This window comes from Sceloporus occidentalis, unplaced genomic scaffold, assembly GCF_023333645.1.
Source record: "Sceloporus occidentalis isolate IW3139 unplaced genomic scaffold, rSceOcc1.0.p SCAF_1, whole genome shotgun sequence".
Taxonomy (NCBI): domain Eukaryota; kingdom Metazoa; phylum Chordata; class Lepidosauria; order Squamata; family Phrynosomatidae; genus Sceloporus; species Sceloporus occidentalis.
This window is the reverse complement of record NW_028316981.1, coordinates 119,749,074-119,774,695: the sequence shown is the minus strand read 5'-3', so window position 1 is coordinate 119,774,695 and position 25,622 is coordinate 119,749,074. Positions and strand designations below refer to the sequence as shown.

Below are 25,622 nucleotides of genomic sequence, written 5' to 3'. Positions count from 1 at the left end.
CCAATTCCCTGCCTACAACAACAGTCTAGCTACATCCATGGCCCACACACACTGCATAGGTATTTGGGATGCCTGAGATATATTTTGAATATTTGGTTAAGTGTGTTCTGAATAGTTTTGGTTGATTATTGGTAAGGCTTGGGCCTGATATTTCTGTTTTGAGTCAGAGATGAGATCAGGAATTTGGAAGATGCTGCTCCAAGCTTTTGTTTCATCTCTGTAGGACAATCTTAAACTATTGATTTCTGTGCTCCTAAAAAATTTAGTGTTGTATAGAAATTTCTTAGGATATATTTGATGAGAAATATAGTAATGGTGGATAAGTTGCCAAAAGACAGATTCTCAGGCGATACTGATATTTCTCTTTACTGTTCTGCCTCAGAGACATGACATGTTGGCATATATGCAAATTTGTCCTGAGGGCTCAGCCAAACTTGTGGTGTTGTGTATAAATTGAAAAAAGCAGAGCATACCACCAAGTTCTGTGTAATATCTGAGGATTCCATGCTTAGTATACAGAGTTCCTTCATCTAGCAATTTATCCAGGAAGATATCTACAAAGATACAAAACTTAAAGAGACTGGTCTAGATATCAAAAAGTGAAGGACATTTTTATCAATTTACTTATTTCAGTTCAATTCTAGAAATCTGAGCCCTGTAATCTGCTGGACAGTGGTTAGGAATTATTAGGACCAAGGATATACTAGAAAACATTTGTTAGAATACTATAAGATACATATTCTTTTACAGTCGTCCCTCCCAATTTGCAGGGGATCCATTCCAGACACCCCCGCGAATCCAGAAAATTGCACAGATCCAAGCCCCCTTGATTTGAACGGTCCCAAGGGTAAAAAAATTTGGGAGCCACTTTTCCATTTAATCATACTCTCAATGGGTGGATGTTCTGTTGCTAGAGGAATAGTGCCTCCTGTGTTCCTTTTGCATTCTTTTTATTAATAAAGACAATGAAGATGTGGCCATGGGGACTGTTGCTGCTCCACTTTGTAGAGGGCATTCTCATCATCCTTTACCTAGTGATAATTAGCTTTATTGTACAGTGTGCCCGCGTTATATACTGCTTTCAGCTTATGCTGAAAGACACGCAACAGAACAGACATTGATGCACTGCGTGCATAAGTCCCATTGTTTTCAATGGGGCTCAAGCATACACGGTATTTGCCTTATGCGGAGGGGTGTGTGGAATGAATCCCCGCATAAGGCAAGGGTGCACTGTACTAGGCTGAAGGTCTGTGTAGCCCACCATTTTATAACTGACCATCCCGATGCTTCTAGGAGGCTCACATAAGAGGACATGATTGTGATGGCTGTTTACTATGGTATTGCCATTATCTAGTACTCATGAAGTTAATGTCTTGAAATAATAATTTTCTCAATGGTTTTATTGTTGGCATTCTGGGTCATAGCCATTAATAGGCTTAATCTATGTGGATGTGTATATTGTTTTTAGTGGCATGCAAATTTAGCTAGTCATTACCATGTTCTGCAGTGGTTTTTTAGATTTATCGTGTCACTCCTGTGTTATGAACCCACTTGTATTACATTTTTAGAAAGTTTTCAGCATGAGAAAATACCTGTTTCGGTATTCTTTAATAAAACTGAATGTGTTTATGTGCCTCAAAGGGATTTGAGTAAAACTCCTTGAAATGTAGTCACATTTATAATTCATCGTTCCCGTAGTTTGTACAAAGTAATCAATTAAATGTAGATTACTGTTAATTTTCTAGATTAGTGTTAATTTTGCTGCTCAGTATAGTCTCTTTGACCAGAATCAGATTTTATTAGGTATTGAACAATGTCTGGAATAGTTTTTTGCGGGTTTTTCGGGATTGTCTAGAATACTTTTAAGGCAGCCCATTTTTTTAAATCCTAAATGTGGCCATTTGATAATAGTGAGGAGGGCTCCTTATTTTCCAGTCCTGGCAGGCTCCGCCTCTCAAATGCAGCTCGGGTTCATGCTCTGCGATCCATTACAGAGCCCTTGCCTTTGAGATTCCTTACTGAACCTTCCTTCCACAGTTGGCCTTAGCTTAACAGCAGTGGTTTCTTATACATCACAAGAGTATAAAGTGCAAAAGAGCATGAAGCAACACAAGATCCCCACAACTCCATATGAGTAGTGATTACTTTTGTGTATAACAGGCAGATGTCTGTTTTTGAAATATTGTTTTGAATGCAAACATGGATTTGGTGTTGCTTTATAGCATAGCATGAAAGTTGGAGGAGTCTATGGTAACATAGACATCTAGAGCAGAGAGGGCAACAGTTGGGGTCTGGGAAACACATTAGCCCCCAGGAGACCATGGGGCCTACAAAAAAGCAATTGTATGCCCTCAGTGCCTTCTAGGAATCATGTGGATTATTTCCCCCCATGTTTTGGGCTTTTTTAAAAAACAAGACACTTCCTGTTCACTTTCTATGGGTCTAAAATAGTTCAGCGGCCGTAAAACATGACAAAAATGCCCCTATACCTCCTAGTGAATGCTTGGAGGACAACACATCATTTATTTATTTACCGGGGGGTGGGGGGTGGGGTATAGAGTTTCAGGGAGTTGTAGTCCAACAACATTTAAAGGGTCACAGAATACTCTCACTTGTCTCAAGTCCATCATTCAGCTTGATACCCCTTCTTGGAAAACCTGTGTTGCAAATGTATTTACATTGTTGTTTAGAGCAGTGTTAGTACAGGGTGGATATAATCACTAAAGTTCCGTCTCCAAAGTGAGCATAAGTTTGGAGTGATGCTATTAATATATTTCCTTCCCAGCAGTCTCTGTGCCTGAGCTGATAGAGATTTTCTTACTCTTGGTACTGAAGTCTCACGGGATAATTATTCTGAGTATTTCAATGCCGTGCTAGAATTATGTCTTTATGTAGAATAGCTTTGAACACAGTGGGTGCTATACCAGTCTGTTCCAAGCTGTCATCAGTTAAGTAGAATCATAGAGTTGGAAGAGACCTCAAGGGCCATTCAGTCCAATCCCCCTGCCAAGCAGGAACTCTCAATCAATCACCCCAGACAGATAGCCATTCAGCCTCTGTTTAAAGACCTCCAAAGAAGGACACTCCTATCACCCTCCAAGGGAGTGCGTTCCACTGTTGAACAGCCCTTACTGTCAAGAAGTTCCTCCTAATGTTTAGGTGGAATCTCTTTTTCTGTAGCTTGCATTATTGTTCCATGTCCTATTCTTTTGGGCATGCACCGAAATTGCCGCAGGAACGAAGCCAGGGAGAAGGGGCCTGTCAGGGTGTCCGGGGGCATGCAGCCCCAAGGATATCCCTTTTCCAGGCCACAGGGAAGCGGCGTTTTGCCACTTCTCCGTGGCTTAGAAAAGCGCCGGATTGGGGCCGCAGGGGCTGCCGGTATGGTTGCCTTGGCCTCAATCCTCCACGGAAAGGGGCGGGTGCAGGATGCCCCAAAGGGGTGGTCTGTACCACCCCTCTATGTATTGTTGTTTGCTTATGCTGTGACCCGCCTCAATCCACTGGGAGAGTAGGAATAAAAATAAACTTTATTTTTATTATTATTACCTTGAAGGCACCAGATCCTGTTTGATTTGGAAGCTAAGCAGGGTCAGTTCTGATTAGTACTTGTATGAGAGACTGCCAATGAATACCAGACGCTGAAGGATATATTTCAGAGGAAGGAAATGGCAAAACCACTTCTGGGTATTCTTTGCCCAAGAAAACTATGAAATTCATGGAGTTGCCATAAGTCAACGGGTGACTTGAATGCACTTACATACACTTCATTCTTTTTTGTGGTCTCTGCGAATCACACAAATGGGTTATTCTGCGCCAGCACAGCAATTTCGGATCCTACTGGAATCTCTAGGGAAGACTTTTTGATGGTAGCTCCACCCACCCTCCATATAGGCTCGGTGTCTTCCTGCCCCTTTTCAGTTCCTTTTGTCCACCATGTGAGCTGCACAGGGAACCTCGCTTGGAATTCACTCCTTCCGTCTCTTTCGCTTTTGACCACGTTTTGGCTTTGACTTCTCTTTGGATGGTGATTTGGACTTGTTTTTGACTCTGATTACCAGCATTTTTTGACGTGTTTGACCATTCTCTCATCTCATCCTTTGGCTTTTGACAATGTCCTTGCACTCTTTCAAAAGATGCACCAAGTGCAGAGGAAAGATTCCCAGCCTGGATGGCCACTGTATGTGCCTCCTTTACTTGGGCAAGGGTCACAGTGTCTCTACGTGCCCTCACTGCAAGGCCTTTACACCACAGGCCAGGAAGAACAGGGAGATGCGCCTTCACTCTATGTGCAAATTTTGAGACCTCCCACGCTCCTTCTGCCGAAGGCATCCCTTCCGCTGAGGCTTGACAGTCTCTGCAGAGAAACGCAAAGCTACCAGTGATTAGGGTTCCGGGCAGCTGCCCTTCCCTAAGCAGAAAAAATCCTTAATACGGCTCCAAGTCCGATAAAAAGAAGCATAAATCTTCTAAGGCCAAGGGCAAAGACTCTTCGCATCATAAGGACAAAAAGTCTCACCCTTCAACATCTTCGGAGGCTGACCATCGGTCTCGTACTGAACAAATCGTGCCTCCCATCAATATGGACTCGGGCTCGCTGCCTTGCGGCCAGCCACCCACTCATCCTGAAACACCTATTCCTTCCCGAGAGGACCTCAGCTCTCCACCTTGAGCTGAGTCTCTCCCAATTCTTCAAGGACTCCCTGAACCTTACAAACTCTCTGATGCAGAGCTTGAAGCTTCTCCTCGTCAGCTTCCTGATCCGAACTTGACAGCATCTCAATAAATCCCTGTGGAATATCTCTCTCAAACCTCTGAAGTCTTCCACTTTGATGATGAACTTGGCGAGAATCTCTCTTATGGTCTCCCAGAAACCTCTGATAGAGACCTCATTTTTGATGACCAGACGGAACCTACTACCTTCCCCTCGACCCTTCAGAAGTTTGAGCTGGATAGTTTGGGCAATCCTTCAGTACCGAGGAGCCTCGGCTTCCCTCCCTGATGGCCTCTGCTTCAGCAGTGGCCCCTAGGTGCTGTCCTTCCTCCACAGTGGCCCATGCTGACCAGCCATGTGTTTTTCCATTTCTGGCGTCTCTTCCTGCTGCTGTTTTTCTGCCACCCTGGACATCTCATTTGCATTTAAGGCCTGCCCTCAGTCCTCTTTCAGCCTTATCCGAATCGCCTGACTACTCAGAATCGGACTATTCCCATGTTCACCCCAGCCAGGCCCTCACAATTCCTGAAGTGGCCTCTCCCTCTTATGATGTCAAATCATTTGCTGAACAAGTCATCCAAATGGGCAAAGTTCTCCGTGTCGAGGTTCTCCACACCGACTCCGAAGCTCTCAACCTCATCGATGAATGTGTCCAGGGCAGGGTTCCAACCCCCTCTTCAATCCCATTCTTACCCTCCATGTCAAAAATGGTTAAACGTTCTTTGACTGTTCCCTCATCTGCTCAACCACTCTCCAAGAAGCTGGATAATTTGTATAGGATCACCCCTTCCAATGACTCTTGGCTCTTTGAGCACCCCTGTCCCAACTCGGCTACTGTGGAAGCCTCTCAACTCCGCTTTACCCCTAAAGTGGCTTCGATTCTGAACGACACAGAGGGCCACAAACTGGACTCCATGGCTCAGAGGTTCTATGCCTCAGCGATCCTAGACCTCAAAGTTACTAACTATGGGGCCTGTATGGTTGTTTACCAACAGTACTTGTGGGAACGTGCTCTTCCTCTCTATGATGACCTCTCAGAGGAAAAGAAACGCCTGGCCCTTACAATTCATGCCGAGGCACATTCTCTGGCCACTCAACAGATCACCTCGGCCAGACACTCTGCTGATTGTGCCACCAGACCACTCTCAGCAGCCATTGTCCTCCGTTGCCATGCTGGCTGAGATCGTCTGACCTGACACCCCAGGCCAAACTGGCCATTTAAGAGCTCCCTTTTCATGCATCAGGCCTTTTCCATAAGGACACCGACAAAAAATTGGATTTCAGAAACAAGATGAGAAACACAGCCCGTAAATACGGTATGCCATCCTCAACAACTTCTTCGTCTCCCCACCCATACCATTGTGGTTCTGGATGGCTAAGACCTTCCTACCCCCACCCCCAACCAGGGTAGATCCAATCAACCTTCTGATTTCCAACAACAGCATTTTACCTCTCAGTAGCAGTCCTCATCGGGAAAACGCCAGTCAAAATCCAAATACAAACAGCCCTTCCAAAAGAAGGATTCTGACCAAGGCAAACGGCGCTTGTGAAGTTTTCCAGCGCACTTCGCCCCATTGCCCCCCTTTGGGGATTGCCTGGCCCATTTCTACCACTCTTGGGCCACCATAACATCTGACTCTTGGGTCCTCAAAATTATCTAGAGGACAGAGAGAACAGGAGATGCCGAATTTGAAAAAATAATAAAGGAAGAAGGCAAACAAGAGATTTCTCGAGTTTATAAATTGTTATTAAAATTTGGTTTGGAGCAAGAAACTGTTAAAAATGCATGATTGATTGGGCCAGAGATATAGGACAAACTATATCAATGGAACAGTGGGAAAGAAATTGGAAGAAAAGAATGAAAAATACGCCAAATTTGGGACTTCGTGAACATTTAGTAAAAATGCAGTTTAGGTGGCATCTTACCCCACATGTGTTAGCCAAAATTAATAAGAACAACAGTAACAAATGTTGGAAATGCGGCAAGGAGGATGGTACATATTATCATTGTTGGTGGCGCTGTGAAAAAGCTCGAGCTTTTTGGTCTGATATACACGGGGCGATGATAGAAAGACTAAACATACATTTTAGAAAAGACCCTAGACTTTATTTACTTACTATGATCGATAAATCGGAAGAAGTTAAAGAATTTGAAAAGTTGATTTTTTATATGGCTTCAGCTGCCAGAATTTTATATGCAGGAGTTTGGAAAGATACAACAATTCCGAACAAGGAGCAATGGCTAATTAAGTTATATGACTACATGGAATTGGATTGTTTAACTTTACTGTTAAAAGGGAAAACGAAAAATGATTTATGGAAGGTGTGGCAACCCTTCATACATTACATGAGGCTTAAAAAGGGAAAATATTCAGCCATTTTATTTGATGACTGACCATCTGTAAAATTGCTCACTGGTATGTAAAGTGAGTACTATTAATCTTATCACAATAGAAAGAGGATGTGCACTGGTAGACTAATGAGGTTAAAAAGACATTTTATTGTTGCTTTTTCACTACGAGAAGATGAATAATTTTAAAAATGGCAGTAGAAATATGCTATTAGAATATAGAGATAACAGGAAAAGCTAAGGAAGTGGAATAAAAAAAGGTTGAGAACATAATTTTGTATATAGAAATGCAGGTATGGGGAAGAGGAACTGTAATATTTGTATGTAATAAGAAGTTATATATGTTTTATTTTTTGACTGGAAAACAATAAAGAATATTTTTTTAAAAATTATCAAGAGGGGCTACGCCCTCAAGCTCCAACATCTTCCCCCAAGGGGTAATTATGTTTCCACTCCCCCTTCAGACACCCTTCTCAGCGAAGTGCACTCAATACATCAAAGAGACCATTCTCAAATCCAAGACTGTTTTTTCTCCAGATACAGTACTTCATTGTCATACTCCCAATGTCATTGGGCCTGACAAAGAAGAGCCCTCCCTCCTTGCCAACTGTCATCTTCCAGTCTGGGAGGGAGTGAAAGGACAGGCCCAATAACATCAGGCCTGATGAAGAAGATCCCTCCTTCCTTGCCAACTGTCATCTTCCGGCCTGGGAGGGAGTGAAAAGGCAGGCCCAATGCCATCAGGCCTGGCCTTTATTAAAAAGCAGAGCCCTCCCTCTAGTCCATCTGCCTTGGTCCAGGCCTCAGAGGGAGAGAAGAACTGCTGGACCTGACCCCCTTCCCCACCACCATTTCCTTTTTCTTTTGTGTCATGTATTTTTAATTGTAAGCCTGAGGGCAGGAAACCATCTAATTAATTATTGTAAGTCACTCTGAGAGCCTTTATTGCTGAAGGACAGGGTATAAATACTGTTAATAATAATAATAATAATAATAATAATAATAATAATAATAATAATTGTCGCCAAACCTAATGGAGGCCTCCGCCCCATTCTGGACCTCAGTTGTTTGAATTCTTTCATCCATAAGTGTTTCCGTATGGTGACTCTTGCTTCCATCTTACCCCTATTACAGGACTCAGGCCCTGTACAGATGGGCCCTTTGCGACGTGTCCACGATGTACTAGGGTTGCCTCGGGGTGGCGCGCACACACTCCCCGTAACCCTAGCACGTAGTGCATGCGCTGCCGTTACGTAGCGCCTTACAGATGGCGCACGTAACGATGTCGCAGCTGCGCTGCCTCCAAACAGCGATGCGTAGCTGCAACATAACAGTGCCCGTCTCCGGTGCTTTGCAGCGCCACAAAAAGGAGCTGCTTTTTGGAGCTCCTTTTCTGCTGCACAGCAGCGCCACACAATTTATATGTTGCAGCGCTCCTGTGCAGCAAAGAGAGACCCCCCCCCCCGGCACCTCTTTCTGGTGGTCTGTACCCCGCCTCAGATTGGTTTTCCACTGTGGACCTTCGGGACACTTATTTCCACATCAGCATCCAAGAGGACCACAGAAATCTCCTTGCCTTTTCTGACTGACAAGGGACTATCCTCCTCGGAGGTCAATGTCCCCATTGTCCTCGAGTTCCTCAACTCTCTCTTTCGGTCTGACTTTTCTATCTGCTCCTTGAGATGCTGCTTCCAGCTTTCTGGCCACCCTTCCTTTTTTGTCAGTCCCTTGATAAAGAAATTCTTCAAGGACCTCCACAACCTTAGGCCCCTGATTCCCGCCCCTGCGCCAACTTGGGACCTTCAACTCGTCTTGGCAGCCCTGTCTACAGCGACCTTCAAACAACTTGCTTCCTGTGATCTTAGGCTCCTCACCTGGAAGACGGCATTTCTGGTCACACTGCCCTCTGGATGCCAAGCCAGTGAAATCTGTGCCCTCTGCACTGACTCTCCCTACCTCAAATTCCTGAAGGATAAGGTTGTACTCAGAAACTATCTTTGGCAAAAAGAAAATGTCCGGTCTATCTTTCATCTCAACCAAGACATTATTCTTCCAACCCTTGCCCCGAACCCAACCACCAGCACTGAACGTCAACCCCACTCTCGATGTCAGGTGGGCTCTGGCTTTCTACCTTGATAGGACTTTGGTCTTGAGGCATTCTTGACAGTTTTTCGTCAGTTACTCTGTCCCTAAACGGGGATTGCCTGTCACCCCCCAACGTTTCTCTAAGTAGGTGACCTCCACTATCCACCTCTCTTATGAACTTTTTGGAAAGACTCTCCCTGCTCAAATTCGAGCCCATTCAACCAGGGCGGTAGCCACTTCCTCTGCCTTCCTGTCTGGCATCACCTTGGAGGACATTTGTAAGGCTGCAGTCTGGTCACAACCGCTGACCTTTATCAAGCATTATAGACTTGATACCAGACAACATTGTGAGGCAGCGTTTGGCAGAGCTGAGCTTCTTTCTGCAACACATTGAGGTTAATTGACAACTGTTAAATGATACACAATCACACTGTTTTCCTAGTTTAATAACTTTATTTATTACCAGGACGCACCCTCCTCCGGGAGAAATTCAGCTTGTCAGTCTAACCTATTTGTGTGATTCGCAGAGACCATGAAGAAGAAGGACAGGTTGCTTACCTGTAACTGTAATAATAATAATAATTTATTTTATTTATATACCGCTATTCCAGAGATCATAGCGGTGAACAGCAAGTAAGCTAATTTGCAAGTAAGCTAATTAGCCCCAACAGTCTGGGTACTCATTTAGCGACCTCGGAAGGATGCAAGCCTGAGTCGAGCTTGGGCCCTTTTGCTGGTCTTGAACTCGCAACCTTGTGGTCTTGAGTGAATGGCTGCAGTACAGGCATTTAACCACTGCGCCACCAGGGCTCCATTCTGTAGTTCTTCGAGTGGTCATATGCGAATCCACACAAATCCCGCCCATCCTCCCCTCTGTCGTGTCCTGCACTTTCTTCTTTGTCTGCTCTTACGGCGGACTGTTTGAACTGAGAAAGGGCAGGAAGACACGGCACCTATATAGAGGGTGGGCAGAGCTACTGCCAAAAAGTCTTCCCTAGCGAATCTAGTAGGATCTGAAATTACTGCACAGGCACAGAATAACCCATTTGTGTGGATTCACAGATGATCACTCAAACTACAGTTACAGGTAAGCAGCCTGTCCTTCGTGAAGATCCCTAGAGCATTCTTTCACTTTTTGGATAACAATCTTATTAGAACTTGAGCCTATGCACAAGATATTTTGTCAAGTCTCCTTTCTATGATTCTGTGTTCAACCAGCTGCTTGTGTGTTTGGCCCTTCCTGTTCATGGCATATTAATTTAGGAGGAAGAGAATGATGATCTGCATCCAGAAAGTTGCAAATGTCTCATTGACAGTGTGAGAGAGTTGTAAGGAAGGTAGGATTACTCTTTATCACTCTCAGTTCTGTCTCTCTTGGACATATATGTTATTAACAACTATAGGTGCATGGCTAGAATTCTCTTCATGGGTATGACAACAGAGAGAGTGAAGGCTGGCCAGTTCCAGTGACTTGTAGATAAAACTGCCTATCTTGATGCATTTCATAGAGTTCCAAGACTGGTTTGGTACAGGAGTTTTCTTCGTCAATCTAGGATGAGCTTTGTTAAGATAAAGCCAGGTGGAGTTCAACCACGATGATTCTCTTCATGAATTATTATTCCCAACCACAGTAAACCCATTGAATGATTGTTGGTTTACCAAGTTACCATTGATTCAATAAGTCTGCTCTTGTTGAGACTTAACAATAGTATTTGGGCCAATAGAATGGCTCAGTCAAAGAGGACAGTACCCTAGGTCTGCAGGAACTGAGCAGGGTTGTTGAGGCCAGGATATATTAGAGATACTTCATTCATAGGGTCACCAGAGGTCGAAGTCAATTTCAGGGCAGTTAACAACAAAGTATTGTTCAGTTTGCTAAAACTGAGAGTTTACTTATTCTTCATTTATATCTGTACTAATTATGATTAAGTTCCTTCATTTTGTTTTAAAACAGTTCAGTACTTCGCAGCCTTGGAATCTGCAACCTCACTCTTTGCGGAGGGCAAGCCAGGAGGGAACAAAATGGCGCGCACGGGAGCGCACAGCCATTGAAATACATGGGACCCTAGTATTGGCGAGTTTTCAGATTTGCACCGGGGAAGGGGGGTCCAGAATGGATCCCCATGAATTGGTAGGGATGATTGTACATCTATTGGGTATTAAGACCTATTGAAAAGTGTTGGATGTTTCTTCTAAGCAAAACGTGCCCTCCTGGTGCTGTCATGTCCACAGGCCTACTTGCTAAGGAGGGGAACAGATACCTGGGATAAAAGTCTAATGGAGAGATTTTAGTGAAGCAGAAAGTAGAGTTGATCCAACCCTTATCAGCAAAAATTTGCTGTGTTACATTTTGTATTGTGTTCATTGAAGAAGGCCAAGAGTCTGTTGAAAATTGGATTAATACCTCCCTGTCTTGTTAACTGTCTTCACACTGATCAGTACTCATCTACATAGGCCCCAGTTTTGATTTGTTAGTAGGTAGATTCCTTTAGTAAGGTAGCTGTGGCCCAGACAATCCAGCAAGAACTCAGGTACACATTGTTCTACGTCCACAAAGTTTATAGCTTGTGTGTACAGCTCATGTAGCAGCAAAAGAGTTTTGAAGTGCTAGTTAGAATATTCTTTATGGTGTGTTCCAGTCTTTTAGCACCCTCTCATGACTTTCCCTGTGTATTACACTGTTCTGGAAGAGGTTCCTCTCTGTAATTTCTAATATGATTTAGTAATAAGATTGCAGTTTTGAGCCTTTTTAAAGAGTTAAACAAATACTGTTGATGGGGTAGGCTTTTTTTATGGCCATCAGATAAAAAAGTAACAATGAATTTTTGTTCATTGTTCTTTCTCAGATTCATATCCTGTCTTTTACGTATGTGATCGGAATGGCCTACACAAATGATGATAATAAAATCAAATCTAAAACAAAAAGCAAATAGGAGCAATACTTTCAAAACATCAGAACGAAGCCTTTTTAAGCAGTATCTCAAAAAAGCCTGTGGTACATATTAGAAAGTTGATCATAATAGATAATTGGATAATCTTGGATTGATTTTCTGGCCAGTCTTTTATTGACCTAATGATTACTGATGTAAAAACTCACTTTGCGGGCAGGTGGTGAAGGATTTTTTTTTGGGTGGGGAAGAAGAATGCAATAATAATCCCACTTGATAGATTACAAACCTTTTTTAAGAAACTTTTTTAAAGGAACATACATTTTGTGCAAAAACCTTGTTTTGCATAAAATTAACTTAATATATTAAAAATACAGTTGATTCAAAATTATGAATTGAACTTTTTCATAGAAATTATTTAAATTTTATAACTTTGTATAGTTTGTACACCGTTTGACAGGTTTTACTTCTATTTTAACTCCTGTATATAAAGCGCTGTGTAAAATTTTACAGCGCTATATAAATAGATGATGATGATGATGATGATGATAATTTTGCTACAGATGAGGATCCTGAACTACCATATATACTGTACTATAAATTGACATCATGTATAAGTCAAGCTCAACTTTTGGGGGCAAAAGTATAGATTTTGGTATGCCCCGTGGATAAGTCGAGGGTCAAACTTCCTGAGGCAGCCGGTTGTGGACAAGGCTGGGATACCCTGCCTAGACTCTCTGCAGCAGGGCTGAGTGATCTCCCTCCCTGCCCAGCATCTCCTTAGCCATGCTCTCTCCCTGGGGAAAAAGCCTGACTGTGGAGAGGCTTTTAGGTGAGCAATCACCCTGTCCAGCATCCTCAAAGCCAGGCTCTTTCCCTGGGGAAAAAGCCTGCCTATGAAGAGGCTTTTGGGCAAACGATCACCCTGCCCAGCATCTCCCTAGCCAGGCTGTCCCTTACGGAGGCAGCCCGGCTGGGGAGAGGGTCAGGTCAATTACCTATGGGCCTGTGTATAAGTCGATCCAGGTTTTTTTGGGTCAATTTTTTGTCCAAAATTTCTCAATTTATACACGAGTATATATGGTATAAAGAGCACTTGAATCATAAGGAACTACTTTCGGTTTTCTCAACAACCGTGTGTGTGTATTTTCAACATCAGTAGAGCAGAGAAAATTAATTGGTCTCCCCCAGTTCTCCATAGTGTCAAGCAAACAGTCATCTGATGCTGTGCATAGTCTCATGTTGCTATCATCCTCTTATGTAGTTTTTAGAAATGATTTTAGGGCAATAAAACTAAACATATTGTCTTAAACCATCTATTTATCATTCTAAAAGAAAATATTTCACAATCCATTCTTTCAATTTTTCTGGGAAAATTGGCTTTGGGGAAAAAAGGGGGGGATGGGAGGGCCCTGAATTTTCACATTTCTGGTTATGATCATACTCTCTCAGTGCTAGGAAGGATCAGCAAAGTTACTCAGAGAGTGCAGGAGATGGAATGCTTCCACCACTATTTTCACACTGCTGATATAATTGTAGGGTGTTTTAGCACTAACTACCACTGGCTAGCTAAGCTCAGTTTGGTAATGTTACTGTGGCCTATTACAGACTGCCAAAATAAAGCTGCTTCTGGTCTCTTTGGAGGTATGCTGTTTAAATGATGCATGCATCCTAAGAATCCGGAAGCTGCACCAAAAGCTGCACTCCGGTGCTTAGGAATGGAGTGTGGCTTTGGCGCGACTTCCGGACTCTTAGGACCCATGCATCATTTAAATAGCATACCTCCAAAGACACTCGAAGCAGCTTTATTTTGGCAGTCTGTAACAGGCCTATATGTCCTTGTTGACATGTGTGTACAAAGATGTGTGTATACATGTAACATGATGAACACATGATTATTAGGGTTTTCCACAAAGTTGCAACACTGTGCTGCAACAACAAAAGAATATAGCAGCCTCAAATGTGGACAGTTAGCTTAGCAACAAATATTATAAGTAAATGATACTCATTATTTTATCACACTTATTTTACAAAAAAGAAGCATCCTACTTAGTATAGCAAACTTCAAGATGGGCAGCTACAAGGAGTGGGAGTTACCCCCCCCCCCAAAAAAAAAAAAAATCCTGGAAGGCTGCATTCCCACATTTCAGAGGAAGGAACTGGCAAAACCACCTCTGAGAATTCCTTATTGAAGAAAACATTATGTAATTCATGGTATCACCATAAATTGACAGACTTGAAAGCTCATACACACACAGAGTCACCATTGACACTGTGAGCCAGTGTAGACATTGGAATATTGATGTAGACATTGGGATATTGAATTAGGAAACTGGGGGACCAGGATTTGAATCCCTGCTTATCCATAGAAACCACCTTGAGCAAGTCACACTCAGCTCCAAAGAAGGCAAGGGTGAAACCCCCTTTCAACAAATCTTGCCAAGAAAACTCCTTAGGGGCAACATAGACTGCACCCACCAAAAGACTTTCCAAAATTTCTCCATTTTCAGTTCACACCCCAGCCCAATTCTCTAGTAGAAGTAATATTGTGCTGTATTTCTGCAGGTCGTTGTTTTGGCCAGGACATAGCTGAAAATGGAGGTATGGGGGGAGGGTTATGCTATTTCATATGTTGGGGGGGCTTTGGTGAAGTTTTCAGGAGAAAAAGCCCCCCCCCCCCAATATTACTTTTTTTTTAAAAAAATGGACTGTTTCAGGAGAGTGTTGCAGCTTTGGTGGCTGCAAAAGTAGTGTCCAGGCAGCCTGTCTCCCCTTCCCACTAGAAATCACAAAGATAGCTCTAGAAATTCTGGATGGAAGCCCCAATGTGATATTGACACAGGAGCATACATGAGGAAAATAGGATGGATTCAGAGATTTCTAATAAAAAGAGAAGGTATTATTGCTCAAGCAAATGCATTTGCTTTCATCCTGAGTGAGATCCAAAACACACTGCAGAAATAATCCAGTCTGAGATTGCTTTAACTGCCCAACTGGCTCAATGTTAGGGAATCCCCGGAATTGTAGTTTATTGTGGCCCCAGAGCTCTCAGACAGAGAAGTCTAAATGTCTCACAGAACTACAGTTACTGGGATTCCCTAGCACTGAACCAAGGCAGTTAAAGAGGCGTCAGACTGGATTATTTTTGCAGTGTGTTTTGGACCTTTGAAACCCTGGCTGACCACTATTACTTAAAAACTCTGAAAGGAGAGACCACCGTATAATTTCTCAATTTGGGGCTATGGACTGATTAAGGGGACAATCACATTTAGATTCAAGGTGACAGTGTGATCTTTGCTCTACAAAAAGATGACAGTGGGGAAGCTGTGCTTGAGTCCTGACCCTTGAAATAACTTTGACACAAAACCCATTACTCCTGGTTTGTTCACCAAACCATTGGACTTTACATTACCCTGAGGTTTCAGCTTCCTATGGGACACACAGAGCACTGGCAGGGCAGTAAAATAAACATATAGTGGGTTTCACTATAAGAAAGCTAACTAGACATTTACTGGGTGCTTCACCAGGAAATAAACTTCTGTTATATACAGTTATGTCTTGAATAACATTTCAATACACTCAGCCCTCCATATTTGCGGTTTTGACACTCGTGTTTTTGATTATTCGTGAGGTCAAGGCCGCTGTGTGCAGATTTCTTCTCCTTCCTCCCTTTTTACCTCAGGAGGGAAAAGCCGGGTAGGGTGAGCGTGCCAACCCTGCCCCTTTCTTGGGCAGATCAGTGCCTGGGCAAGACAGGCAGCCATCCACCCAGGAAAGGGGTGGGGAACCAGTTAGAGGGACTTGAGGTAAGGGGGAAAAGAGGAGCGCCTGCACCTGCTCCTCTTCCACTGCTCACCCATCTCTTTAACTGGCTTCTGTGCAGGGAAAAAATTGTGATTTTCCCACATTCATGAGGGTCTTGCACCCCTAATCCCTGCGAATGTGGAGGGCTGAGTGTACATTTAAAAAGCATTTTTTAAAAAAAAAGCTTTTGTGTATATACATATATCTGTGTGTATACATATATCTGAAAATAATATTTACAACAAAGGAAATTCCCATATATAACTTATCCTTTCCTGTTCGAAAAGTGTTGTGTATGGTGTTTAATTCTCTTCATTTAACCAGTATGTAAGGAGCAGCCTCTTAAGAGCAGCAGTTTTGAGACCCTTAAAATTCTATGACCCTAAATTTATGTCAAATAATCTTTCGGTATGCCTGGGTTTATGAGCATATCATGTATATCTTATAGCAACAGGAAGACTAATGCTTTTCACAGAAAGTAAGTCCCGGTGGTTCTATGCATTCTTTCAAAAATTTTCACAGTCATATTCACATATGAGTATATTTCAATAAACCAGGAGGATACCAGGTGTGAAACGTAAGTCACCATATTCTTCATGTTCAGTGATTCCACTTAAGCAGATATTAAGCCTTTTGCTGTTATTTTTGACTTTGTCCAGCCTATCCTGCAACTGCATGGTCTTCTTTTCCATCTAACTTTTTCACTATTTGGAGCACATTTGGTCTAATGCTTCTCCCATGGTATTTCCCGGTTTTAAAAATTTGTTTGACAGAGTGTAGAATTTCTCATCCTAAGGAGCAACTCTTCTCCAAAGCTCCTTTTAGCTCCTTTTTATGTTACTGGGGCATTTCATAAATTAGATCTCTTACAGCTTCATCATTGTGAGGTTTGTTTTAATATTTTTGTTACTGCCATCCATAATTTGTAATGTTTTAGAGGAAGTAACTAACATTTGTTGAAGTGGAGGAATAAGTTATATACAAATCTGGTATTTCCATTGTCTCCTGATGCAAATTATGGTGTTTTTAAATTCTCCAAATGGGTTGAAATTGTGCCTTAATGGCTGTTAATCTGACATAATCTGCTCCGCTTCCAGCTCCAGCCACCATTATGATTGACGGCCAAACTACCGTAGAGCTATCCACTGGTTAACAACCATAACTGCCAATGTATTCAGCAGTTTAAGTATACACTATGCAAAGGTCTACTTCTCTGTCCTGAATCTCCTAGCATTCAGCTTCAGTTGATGACTCCATTTATGAGATATGAGAGATGGAGAAAATCCCAGGCATTATTTTATACATCTCCGTAATGTCTCCGCTGTTAGTTTTTTCCCCTAAAGCTAAACTGCCCAAAATGTCGTAACTGTTCCTTGTAGTTCTGTTGTTAAAGTTGACTATTTTGTTCGCCCTTTTATCCACTTTTTTGATATTCTTTCTTTAGCTTTGTTATTCAGAACTGTATCAGATATTTGAGATTTTGTCATACAATGGATGTGTTTAAAGGCAGTACGATAGCAGCAGTTTTGTTTCTAGGCATGCCCCACATGGAATTCACATTATACTTCTATTGCATTGTGGATCAGCATTTTCATTAAGCTGTGTACCATAGCTCCAAGATCTCTTCCTGGTCAGTTGCTGCCAGTTCAGATGCTCTGAATGTATATATGAAGCTGGGATTTTTGTTCAAATATGCATCACTTTATAGTTGCTTACACAGAATTTTATTTGCCATTTTCTGCCCATTCTTCAGCTTCGAAAAATATTTAAAATTTAGTCTCTTCCACATATTTGACCACTATGTTTTTTTATTAACAGGTTTCTTAGAACACTGGACATTTGAGATTGTATATATGTGTGTACCTTCAAGCAGTCTGTTGATTTAAGGCAGCCCCATGAATTTCAGAGTATTTTCTTAGATAAGGAATATTCATAGCTGAAGTCGAAGGCTTTCATGGCTGGCATCCATAGTTTTTAGTGGGTTTTTCAGGCTATGTGGCCATTTTCTAGCAGAGTTTCTTCCTGACATTTCACCAGCATCTGTGGCTGGCATCTTCAGAGAATTCTGGCATGGAAGTGTGTAACTTTAGGTTGGGAGGAGTGATTTACATGTTAATCTGTGTATTGTTCTGTTGTTGAATGACAAGGCCTCAGGGTGGGAGGATATGTGTCTGCTTAATTAGTGATCCATTGTCTGTTAGGAAAAAAACTGATCCTTAATTTTGGTGTTTTTCAGGACTGGTAGCCAAACTTTGTTTACTTTAAGGGTTTCTTCTTTCCTGTTGAAGTTGTCCAAGTGTTTGTGGGTTTCAATGGATTCCCTGTGCATTCTGATCTGATAGTTGTTGACATGGTCCAGAATTTCAGTGTTTTCAAACAGCATTTTATGCCCAGGATGGTTTATAACATGTTCTGCTCCTGCTGATTTTTCTGGCTGACTCAGGCTGCAGTGTCTCTCATGTTCCTTAATTTGTGCTTGGACACTGCGTTTGGTGGTCCCTATGTAGACTTGTCTGCAGCTGCATGGTATGCAGTAAAATGGTAATTATTTAACTTTTTTTGAAGAGTGGAGGGATCAGAGTTTCATTGAAAACATGCAGTTGGGACTTTTATTAGCAAGAATGAGTTGGTGACTTGGCAACAATGACTAGAGTCAACAAATTAAATCCAAGCTTTAACTGATATTTGTGTGTATGTGTACATCTGAGCTCTACCTGCCACAGAATTTCTTTTTTCCAAACTTCCCACTCCAATTGCCACCTCAAATTACTTTATTAATTTCTCCCAGTTGAAATTACTATATTTAATGCATAACCGGCAAGCAGAATTTTTTATGGAAAGGAAAATCAGAGAGAGAAATGTGTTGTGTATGCACATTGCATTTTCCCTTTGAAAAGTTCTGGAACCAAATTCTTAATGAATTTTTGAAAAGTTTGTGGATTCAGGATGAAGTGCAAAAGAAAGTTGATAACCTTCAAAAGATGGATTATCATATAAAAACTATAGTGTCTCCTTCAAAATACTGGGGTTGCTATGTTCAGTGGCCTGAAAAATATTTGCACTAAGGACTTGTGTTTTTATGATTACATTCATAGCTACTTTCTATAGCTCCCAAGAGCTGTAGCTCCAAGAATACACTGTTGTCTGCCTTTCTCATGCTTCTATCTGTTTATAGTTCAAACCATGTTTGTAGTTTGAAAAGGAAAGTGATCCAGATTTAGTTAGGGGATGAATGCCTATCTTGCTTTTCAAAAAGAAATGTGCAGTTTTTGATTTGTAGAACTGTGACTTTCAGTTCTCAGTTTTGACTAAGTAACAGTGTGAAGTTATTTCTGCTTACAGGCCTTTTAAAAAACACCTATTTAACATTTACAGCCAAAGAAAAACATGTACAGTTTGTCAGAGAAAAGCCTCTATTTTTCAAATCTCCATAGCTATTACAGGTAGTAACTTGAATATTATTTCAAAAGCAGTTCAAATGTAAAACAATAGAGGAGGTCACTGGGAGGGAATGAATGTTATTAAGATCCCAGTGCTCTGAAACTGTATTGCTTTCAAGAATCCAGTTAACATTTAACAATAAAAAAGGTGTAATAGAAAAGACATACAGTGGATCCTTGTTATACGCTGGGGTTTGGTTCCAAGATCTCCCGTGTATAACAAAATCCGTGTATGCTCAAGTCCCATTACATATAATGACATAGCAAAATGGTGTCCCTTATAAAAAATGGAAAATCAAAGTAAATTTATACTTTTTTGTAACATTTTCAAACCGTGTATGCTTAAATCCGTGTATAAAAAATCCGTGTATAAGAAGGGCCGACTGTATCATAGTAACACCACAGTTACCAACAAATCTGCTTACTGTATCTTCAAAACACGCTGTTAATAATGAGAGCATATTACTTTGCACCAAGTCTAGCTTTTAGCACACTTTCCCCCAGGTTCCTGCTGAAACATCATTATGGTCTTTTATTATACTGTATAGTGCCATCACTGTACATGGCGCTTTACAAGTGAAAGAACAACAGAACAGTTTCCTGCCCTCAGATTTATAATCTAATTGCCCAGAACTCAATCAGATGAGTTTTATGAGGTGAAATCCTCAAGTTCATAATTATATGACAGAATATGGCAGTGGTTCCCAACCTGTGGGTCGGGACCCCTTTGGGGGTCAAATGACCCTTTCATGGGGGTCGCCTAAGACCATTGGAAAACATCTGTTTAATTACAGTTATGAAGTAGCAATGAAAATAATTTCATGGGTTTGGGTCACCACAACATGAGGAACTGTATTAAAGGGTCGCGGCATTAGGAAGGTTGGGAACCACTGGAATACGGTCTCCCAATCAATTCCTTTTTTCAGACCAAATTTTTAATTGGACTTTCTTAAGATCTGAGATATAGGTCCAGATACCAGATTATATACAGGGTGTTTCACAAAGAACAGTTTTGCACCAGTATTTTTAAATCACTCAGTATTTTTATTTACAGTGCAATAGTTTTACAAATGATCTGACATTTTGTTAATTGTGGGTAGTGTACTATTTCCTGAGCAGTACATGTTTCTTGAATTTTATGTTCCAGTTACATGATGTAAGATTTCATAATGATTTCTTTTGGCTATTTTAGTATTAGTATCTGTATTAGTAATACAGATTTCTCTGGTAAGGGGATAAGACAACGGGAGAAAAAAGCTTGAAACTTTTGCATTGTGTGAACAGAAGTCAAGAGAAGTTACTCACACCATTGGTGTTGTTCATCCACCAGGTCCAACTGTTAAAAGCTAAGGCTTATCCTCTCCCATCAGACTATTAACTATCCCATCCATATTGGCTGCCTTCTTTCAGGAATAAACAGCTGTTTGGTGTCATTCAGGTTCAGTTACAGAAGAAAATTTGAAATCTTCCTCTCTTATAGTTATGACAAGCTTACTAGCCAACCACAGATGACTGGTTTTTATCAGTAGTAAGCTGCGCAACAGGTCTTTCTTAGTACCTTTTTCAGTCTCTATGTCTAGAAATTACCAGTGTATGTGCGTCAATGGTAAAGGCAAAAGTAGTTGTGACTCAAGAGAAAGTCTATCTTAATGCCTTCATTTTGCTTGTAAATGTGTCCAGTGTACGATTCACTGAAGATGGCTGAGGGTGTGGGAGAAACAAATTTAACTTGTATTTAGGATCTTTCTTTGCTAGATAGCCTTTCAAAACCTAAGAGTTTCCATTGAGTCAGTTTTAATCTTTAAATTTTAAGGTTTCAATGATGTGGAGATCCAAAGATTCTTTCAAACATACACAAAATGTGCATGTATGAACAGAGACATGGGACATCTATCCATTCTATCTGCCATTGCCATGGTCTCAGAGAGACAGAAGATCTGCTAGACTTGGACCTCTTCCCCAGTGCCATTCCTTTCTTCTTTTGTGTCATTTCTTTTTAGACTTTAAGCCTGACGGCAGGGAACTGTCTAACAATTTGTAAGATGCTCTGAAAGCATTTCTAAAGAGCAGGGTATAAATATAATAATAATAATAATAATAATAATAATAATAATAATAATATATGAATTAACATGCTGCAATATATTTGTACTAATAATACACCTGTAATGTGAAAAAAGCTTTAAAATGCTTCTACTATTTGAACCTTTTTAAAATCTCCTAAAGCATAGTTACTTAGATGGAAGCATGATTTTCATGTACAAAAGGACTTCAGTACAAGTTGGCATTGCCTAACTTTTTTTTAACATTTCTACATCCAATAGCAGTTATATGGAATGCAAAAATTTAGCAGTGAAACGCTCATCTAACTAATTATCCATTCTGGTAAAAGTTTTCAGTGGAGTAATGCCTGGTATATATTTGGTTAGTTGATGGCTTTGTTTTGATTTGTTCAAATAGCTCTTCACCCTGAGCTTTCAGAGCACTGTGCTGTCTCTGTGACTTGCTTCTCCCTGCCCAAAACCTTTTAAAAAGGTTCTTTTTGAGGCTCAGTGTGGCTTCTTCCTTATCCCAGAACAGTGTCAGAGTGAATGGTTACAGCTGCTGGGGATCGTGTGCAAAAAGGGTCCCATGCAAACTGCAAGTCACTTCATTTCAAAGGCACAGGAATGCTGTCAGAAAATTTGTTGGCAATTCCAGTACAATGTGATACTAACAGCCAAGCTGTTGTTGTCTATTATAAATTCATGTCAGCTTTGTAGGCTTCGAAATATGTATATACAGTGGGCCCTCCACATTCGCTGGGGCACAGGAGCCCAGTGAAAGTGGGGAAACGGCAAATAAAAATACATTAGTTTTTAACTTAGAGCACACCTCTCTAGGAATCTCTAGGACTTCCAGTACAACTCAGTGGTCAAAATCCAGTAGATGATCATAGGATTGTGCTGAAGGACAAAGAAATGCCTAGAGAAGTGTTTTCTCTAGGAATCTGTAAGTCCCCCAGTGTGACTTCATGGTCAAAACCTCTGACAGAGTGACACTGGAACATCTGAGATTTGTAGAAATAACATATTAATCAAACCCATAAAAGTCAAAGGAAGGACAACTGTACTTCACTTGATAGTATGATACCGTATGTGTAAATTTGATTTTATTATTAATTGTACTCCTGCCCAACACCCTTTTCTCCCTTCCACCTCCAATCTGTTCAGGTTATGGTGTAGTTATAGTGTTAATATAGTGTGCAAGTTATAAAAAAAATTTTACTTACACAGTTACACAGTTATATATATAAATTCCTAGCAAATAAAGTTTGTTGCAGCCAACACTTTTGGGTGACATGTACACTGGACATTGTTGATACAATAGATGCCCCCTCCCTGCATCTCCTCAAGCCCCATATCTGCTTGAGAGGGATGGAGATGGAAGATGGGGGAAAAGGAAGTACTGTTTTGCAAACAGACATCATCCTTTAGTTCTTATGGCAGCAACTCTGCTAAAGTACCAGCTCTGTCAGGCCACTCTTCCTTTAATTTTCACTTCCTCACACCCATTCCATCAGTCTGCAGCAAAGGAAAATAGTGGTGGGGGAGCAGAAGTAATCTGCAGCCTGTGCCAAGAAGCCAAATCAATTTAGTCTCTTCTGTCTCTCAATTGGTTTCATTCTAGCAGAAATAACGTAATTTGTAAGAAATAATACGTAACTTGCAAGATTTGATTCTTGAGTTTTCCTGTTTTCCCATGCCTTCCTAATCCTTTATTTCTTCTCTATCATGTATTTTAATTTTAAACCCATGGTCACAAACTGTTTTTTTTTATTTTAAGCTTCTTTTCGAGACTTTCTGGATGAAGCCCGGGAAAAATACCTTAAATAAGTACATTATGAAAGAGCCAAGAAAAATATTTTGCCTGTCTTGCAGGAAAAAAAAACTGCATTAGCCTAAGGTCAAAAACACACCACAAAAATAATCCAGTTTGAGACTGCTTTAACTACCCTGGCTCAATGTTAAGGAATTCTGGGAAATGTAGTTTTGTGAGACATTTAGCCTTCTCTGTCAGAGAGCTCTGGTGCCACAATAAAGAGCAATTCCCAGGATTACCTATCACTGAGTTAGACTCAGGACAGTTAAAATGGTTTCAAACTGGATTGTTTCTGCAGTGTGTTTTGGACATAAGATATTCTATAGCTCATTTGTATCTTATGATAAAAGATGTCACTCTTTTGGCTAATATATATATTAAAAAGCCAAGGTGTGAGCTAAACTAGATGCTGTGTGGCTACATCTTTCACTTTAAGGAAATTAAAGCGTTCAGAAATTGCCTTTCTATACTGTACACAAATGAACAGCCATATTTAAACAATGTTTAATATTATGGTATTTATTTTGCAGAGTGCCTGGTGAAGAATGCAATGGGATCAATAGCATGTCTACCGAGAGTGGCCCTGGGACAAGACTGAGAAATTTACCAGTAATGGGGGATGGACTAGAAGCTACACAAATGTCTACGACACAGGCTCAAGCCCAACCCCAACAAGGCAATACTGTACCTGCTAATCCTCCACCTCCAGAGACCTCAAATCCTAACAAACCCAAGCGCATGACCAACCAGCTACAGTATCTGCTCAAAGTGGTGCTCAAGACACTATGGAAACATCAGTTTTCATGGCCTTTCCAGCAGCCTGTGGATGCTGTCAAACTAAACCTCCCTGTAAGTATAAACTGAAAAGGGAAGGGAAGGGCAGTGCAGTGCAGTGGATCTTTGGTCATACCAGAGAGCAAGGGGAAGAATAGTTGTAGAACAGTGATGGTGAACCTTTTAGAGGCCGAGTGCCCAAACTGCAACCCAAAACCCACTTACCCTATATTCCGGCATATAAGACGACCGGGCGTATAAGACGACCCCCCAACTTTACAACTTAAAATAGAGTGTTTGGGATATACTCACTGTATAAGACCACCCCTCTCTTCCACGATAAGTCAGAAAGGAGTGAAGGCACACAACAACAACAACAGCAGCAGCAGCGACAGAGGAGAAAGAGGGGGGAGGAGAAAAAAGGAGAAGGAGAAAGAAGAAAAGGAGGGAAAGAGGAGGGAGACTCCACTACACTCTGAGGAAGGAGTGTGTTCCACGTTTGAAATAACAGCATACACAACATTATTTCACCTGCCTCAACAACTCCTCCCACCCTTCCTCTTGGTGCATCTACACTTTAGAATTAATGCAGTTTGACACCACTTTAAGAGCTGCTGCTCCATCCTATTGGAATCCTAGGATTTGTAGTTTTATAAGGTCTTTTGCCTTCTCTGCCCAAAGAATGCGGGGGGGGGGGGGCTGCTCCAAACTACAAATCCCAGGGATTCTGTATGGATGGAGCCGTGGCAGTTCAAGTGGCTCCTATTGGAATCAAAGCCCAGGAAGCTTTGTGCCAAATCGAAATGTGTTAGGCTGCAACTGCACTGCAGAAATAATCCAGTTTAACATCCTTTTAATTGCCATGGCTCAGTGCTATGGAATCCTGGGAATTCTAGTTTTCTGAGACATTTAACCTTCTCTATCAGCAAACTTTGGTGTGACAACAAACTGCAATTCCCAGGATTTCATAGCACTGGGCCATGGCAGTTAAAATGGTATGAAACTGGATTGTCTCTGGAATGAAGATGCAGCCTGAGTTGGATCCAAGACACACTGCAGAAATAATCCAGTTTGAGATTGCTTTAGCTGCCCTGGCTCAGTGCTAGGGAAGCCTGGGAATGGTAGTTTTGTGAGACATTGAGCCTTCTCTATCAGAAAGAGCTCTGGTGCCACAACAAACTACAATTCCCAGGATTCCCTAGCACTGAGCCAGGAGAGTTAAAGTGGTCACAAACTGGATTATTTCTGCAGTATGTTTTGGACCTTCATTATTAAAAATGCTCAAGGTCCGATCCATACTGCAGAAATACTCCAGTTTGAGACCACTTTAGCTGCCCTGGCTCAGTGCTAGGGAACCCTGGGAATTGTAGTTTTGTGAGGGCGGGGCGGGCGACCACTGTCCTTTCTCTGATTGGCTGTTAGTGTGACTCCATCCAAACAGGATTGGTTGCTCTGTAGCCAGCCTTGCTATCAGGCTGGAGCCGAAATGGGCAAGTCACCAAATCTGCTTTGAAAGAGAGCCAGGCACCAAAATCACACCAAAAGCTCTTAAAGGTCCCCATTTTCGTGTGAAAGTCACACATTGGAGGGAAGGTAGAGAGACCTTCTGCCGTCTGCTGCTAGGAAAAGGAGGACAGGAAGGGAAGGGAGGAGAGGGAGCAAGGAAGGAAGGAAGAGAAGAAAAGGGAAGGAAGGAAGGAGGGAGG

The 25,622-nt window shown here is 41.6% G+C and overlaps 1 protein-coding gene across 4 annotated transcripts in view; it reads left to right on the top strand.

The window, feature by feature from the left end:
• BRD4 (bromodomain containing 4) overlaps window positions 1–25,622 on the top strand; it is a 117,867-nt gene that overhangs the window by 29,362 nt on the left and 62,883 nt on the right. For all 4 annotated transcript variants that reach the window (XM_089533495.1, XM_089533486.1, XM_089533467.1 and 1 more), the window contains one exon: window positions 23,673–23,991. In XM_089533495.1, coding sequence (XP_089389621.1) covers window positions 23,707–23,991 — 285 coding nt within the window. In that variant the 5' untranslated portion in view covers window positions 23,673–23,706. The remainder of the gene's footprint in view (window positions 1–23,672; window positions 23,992–25,622) is intronic.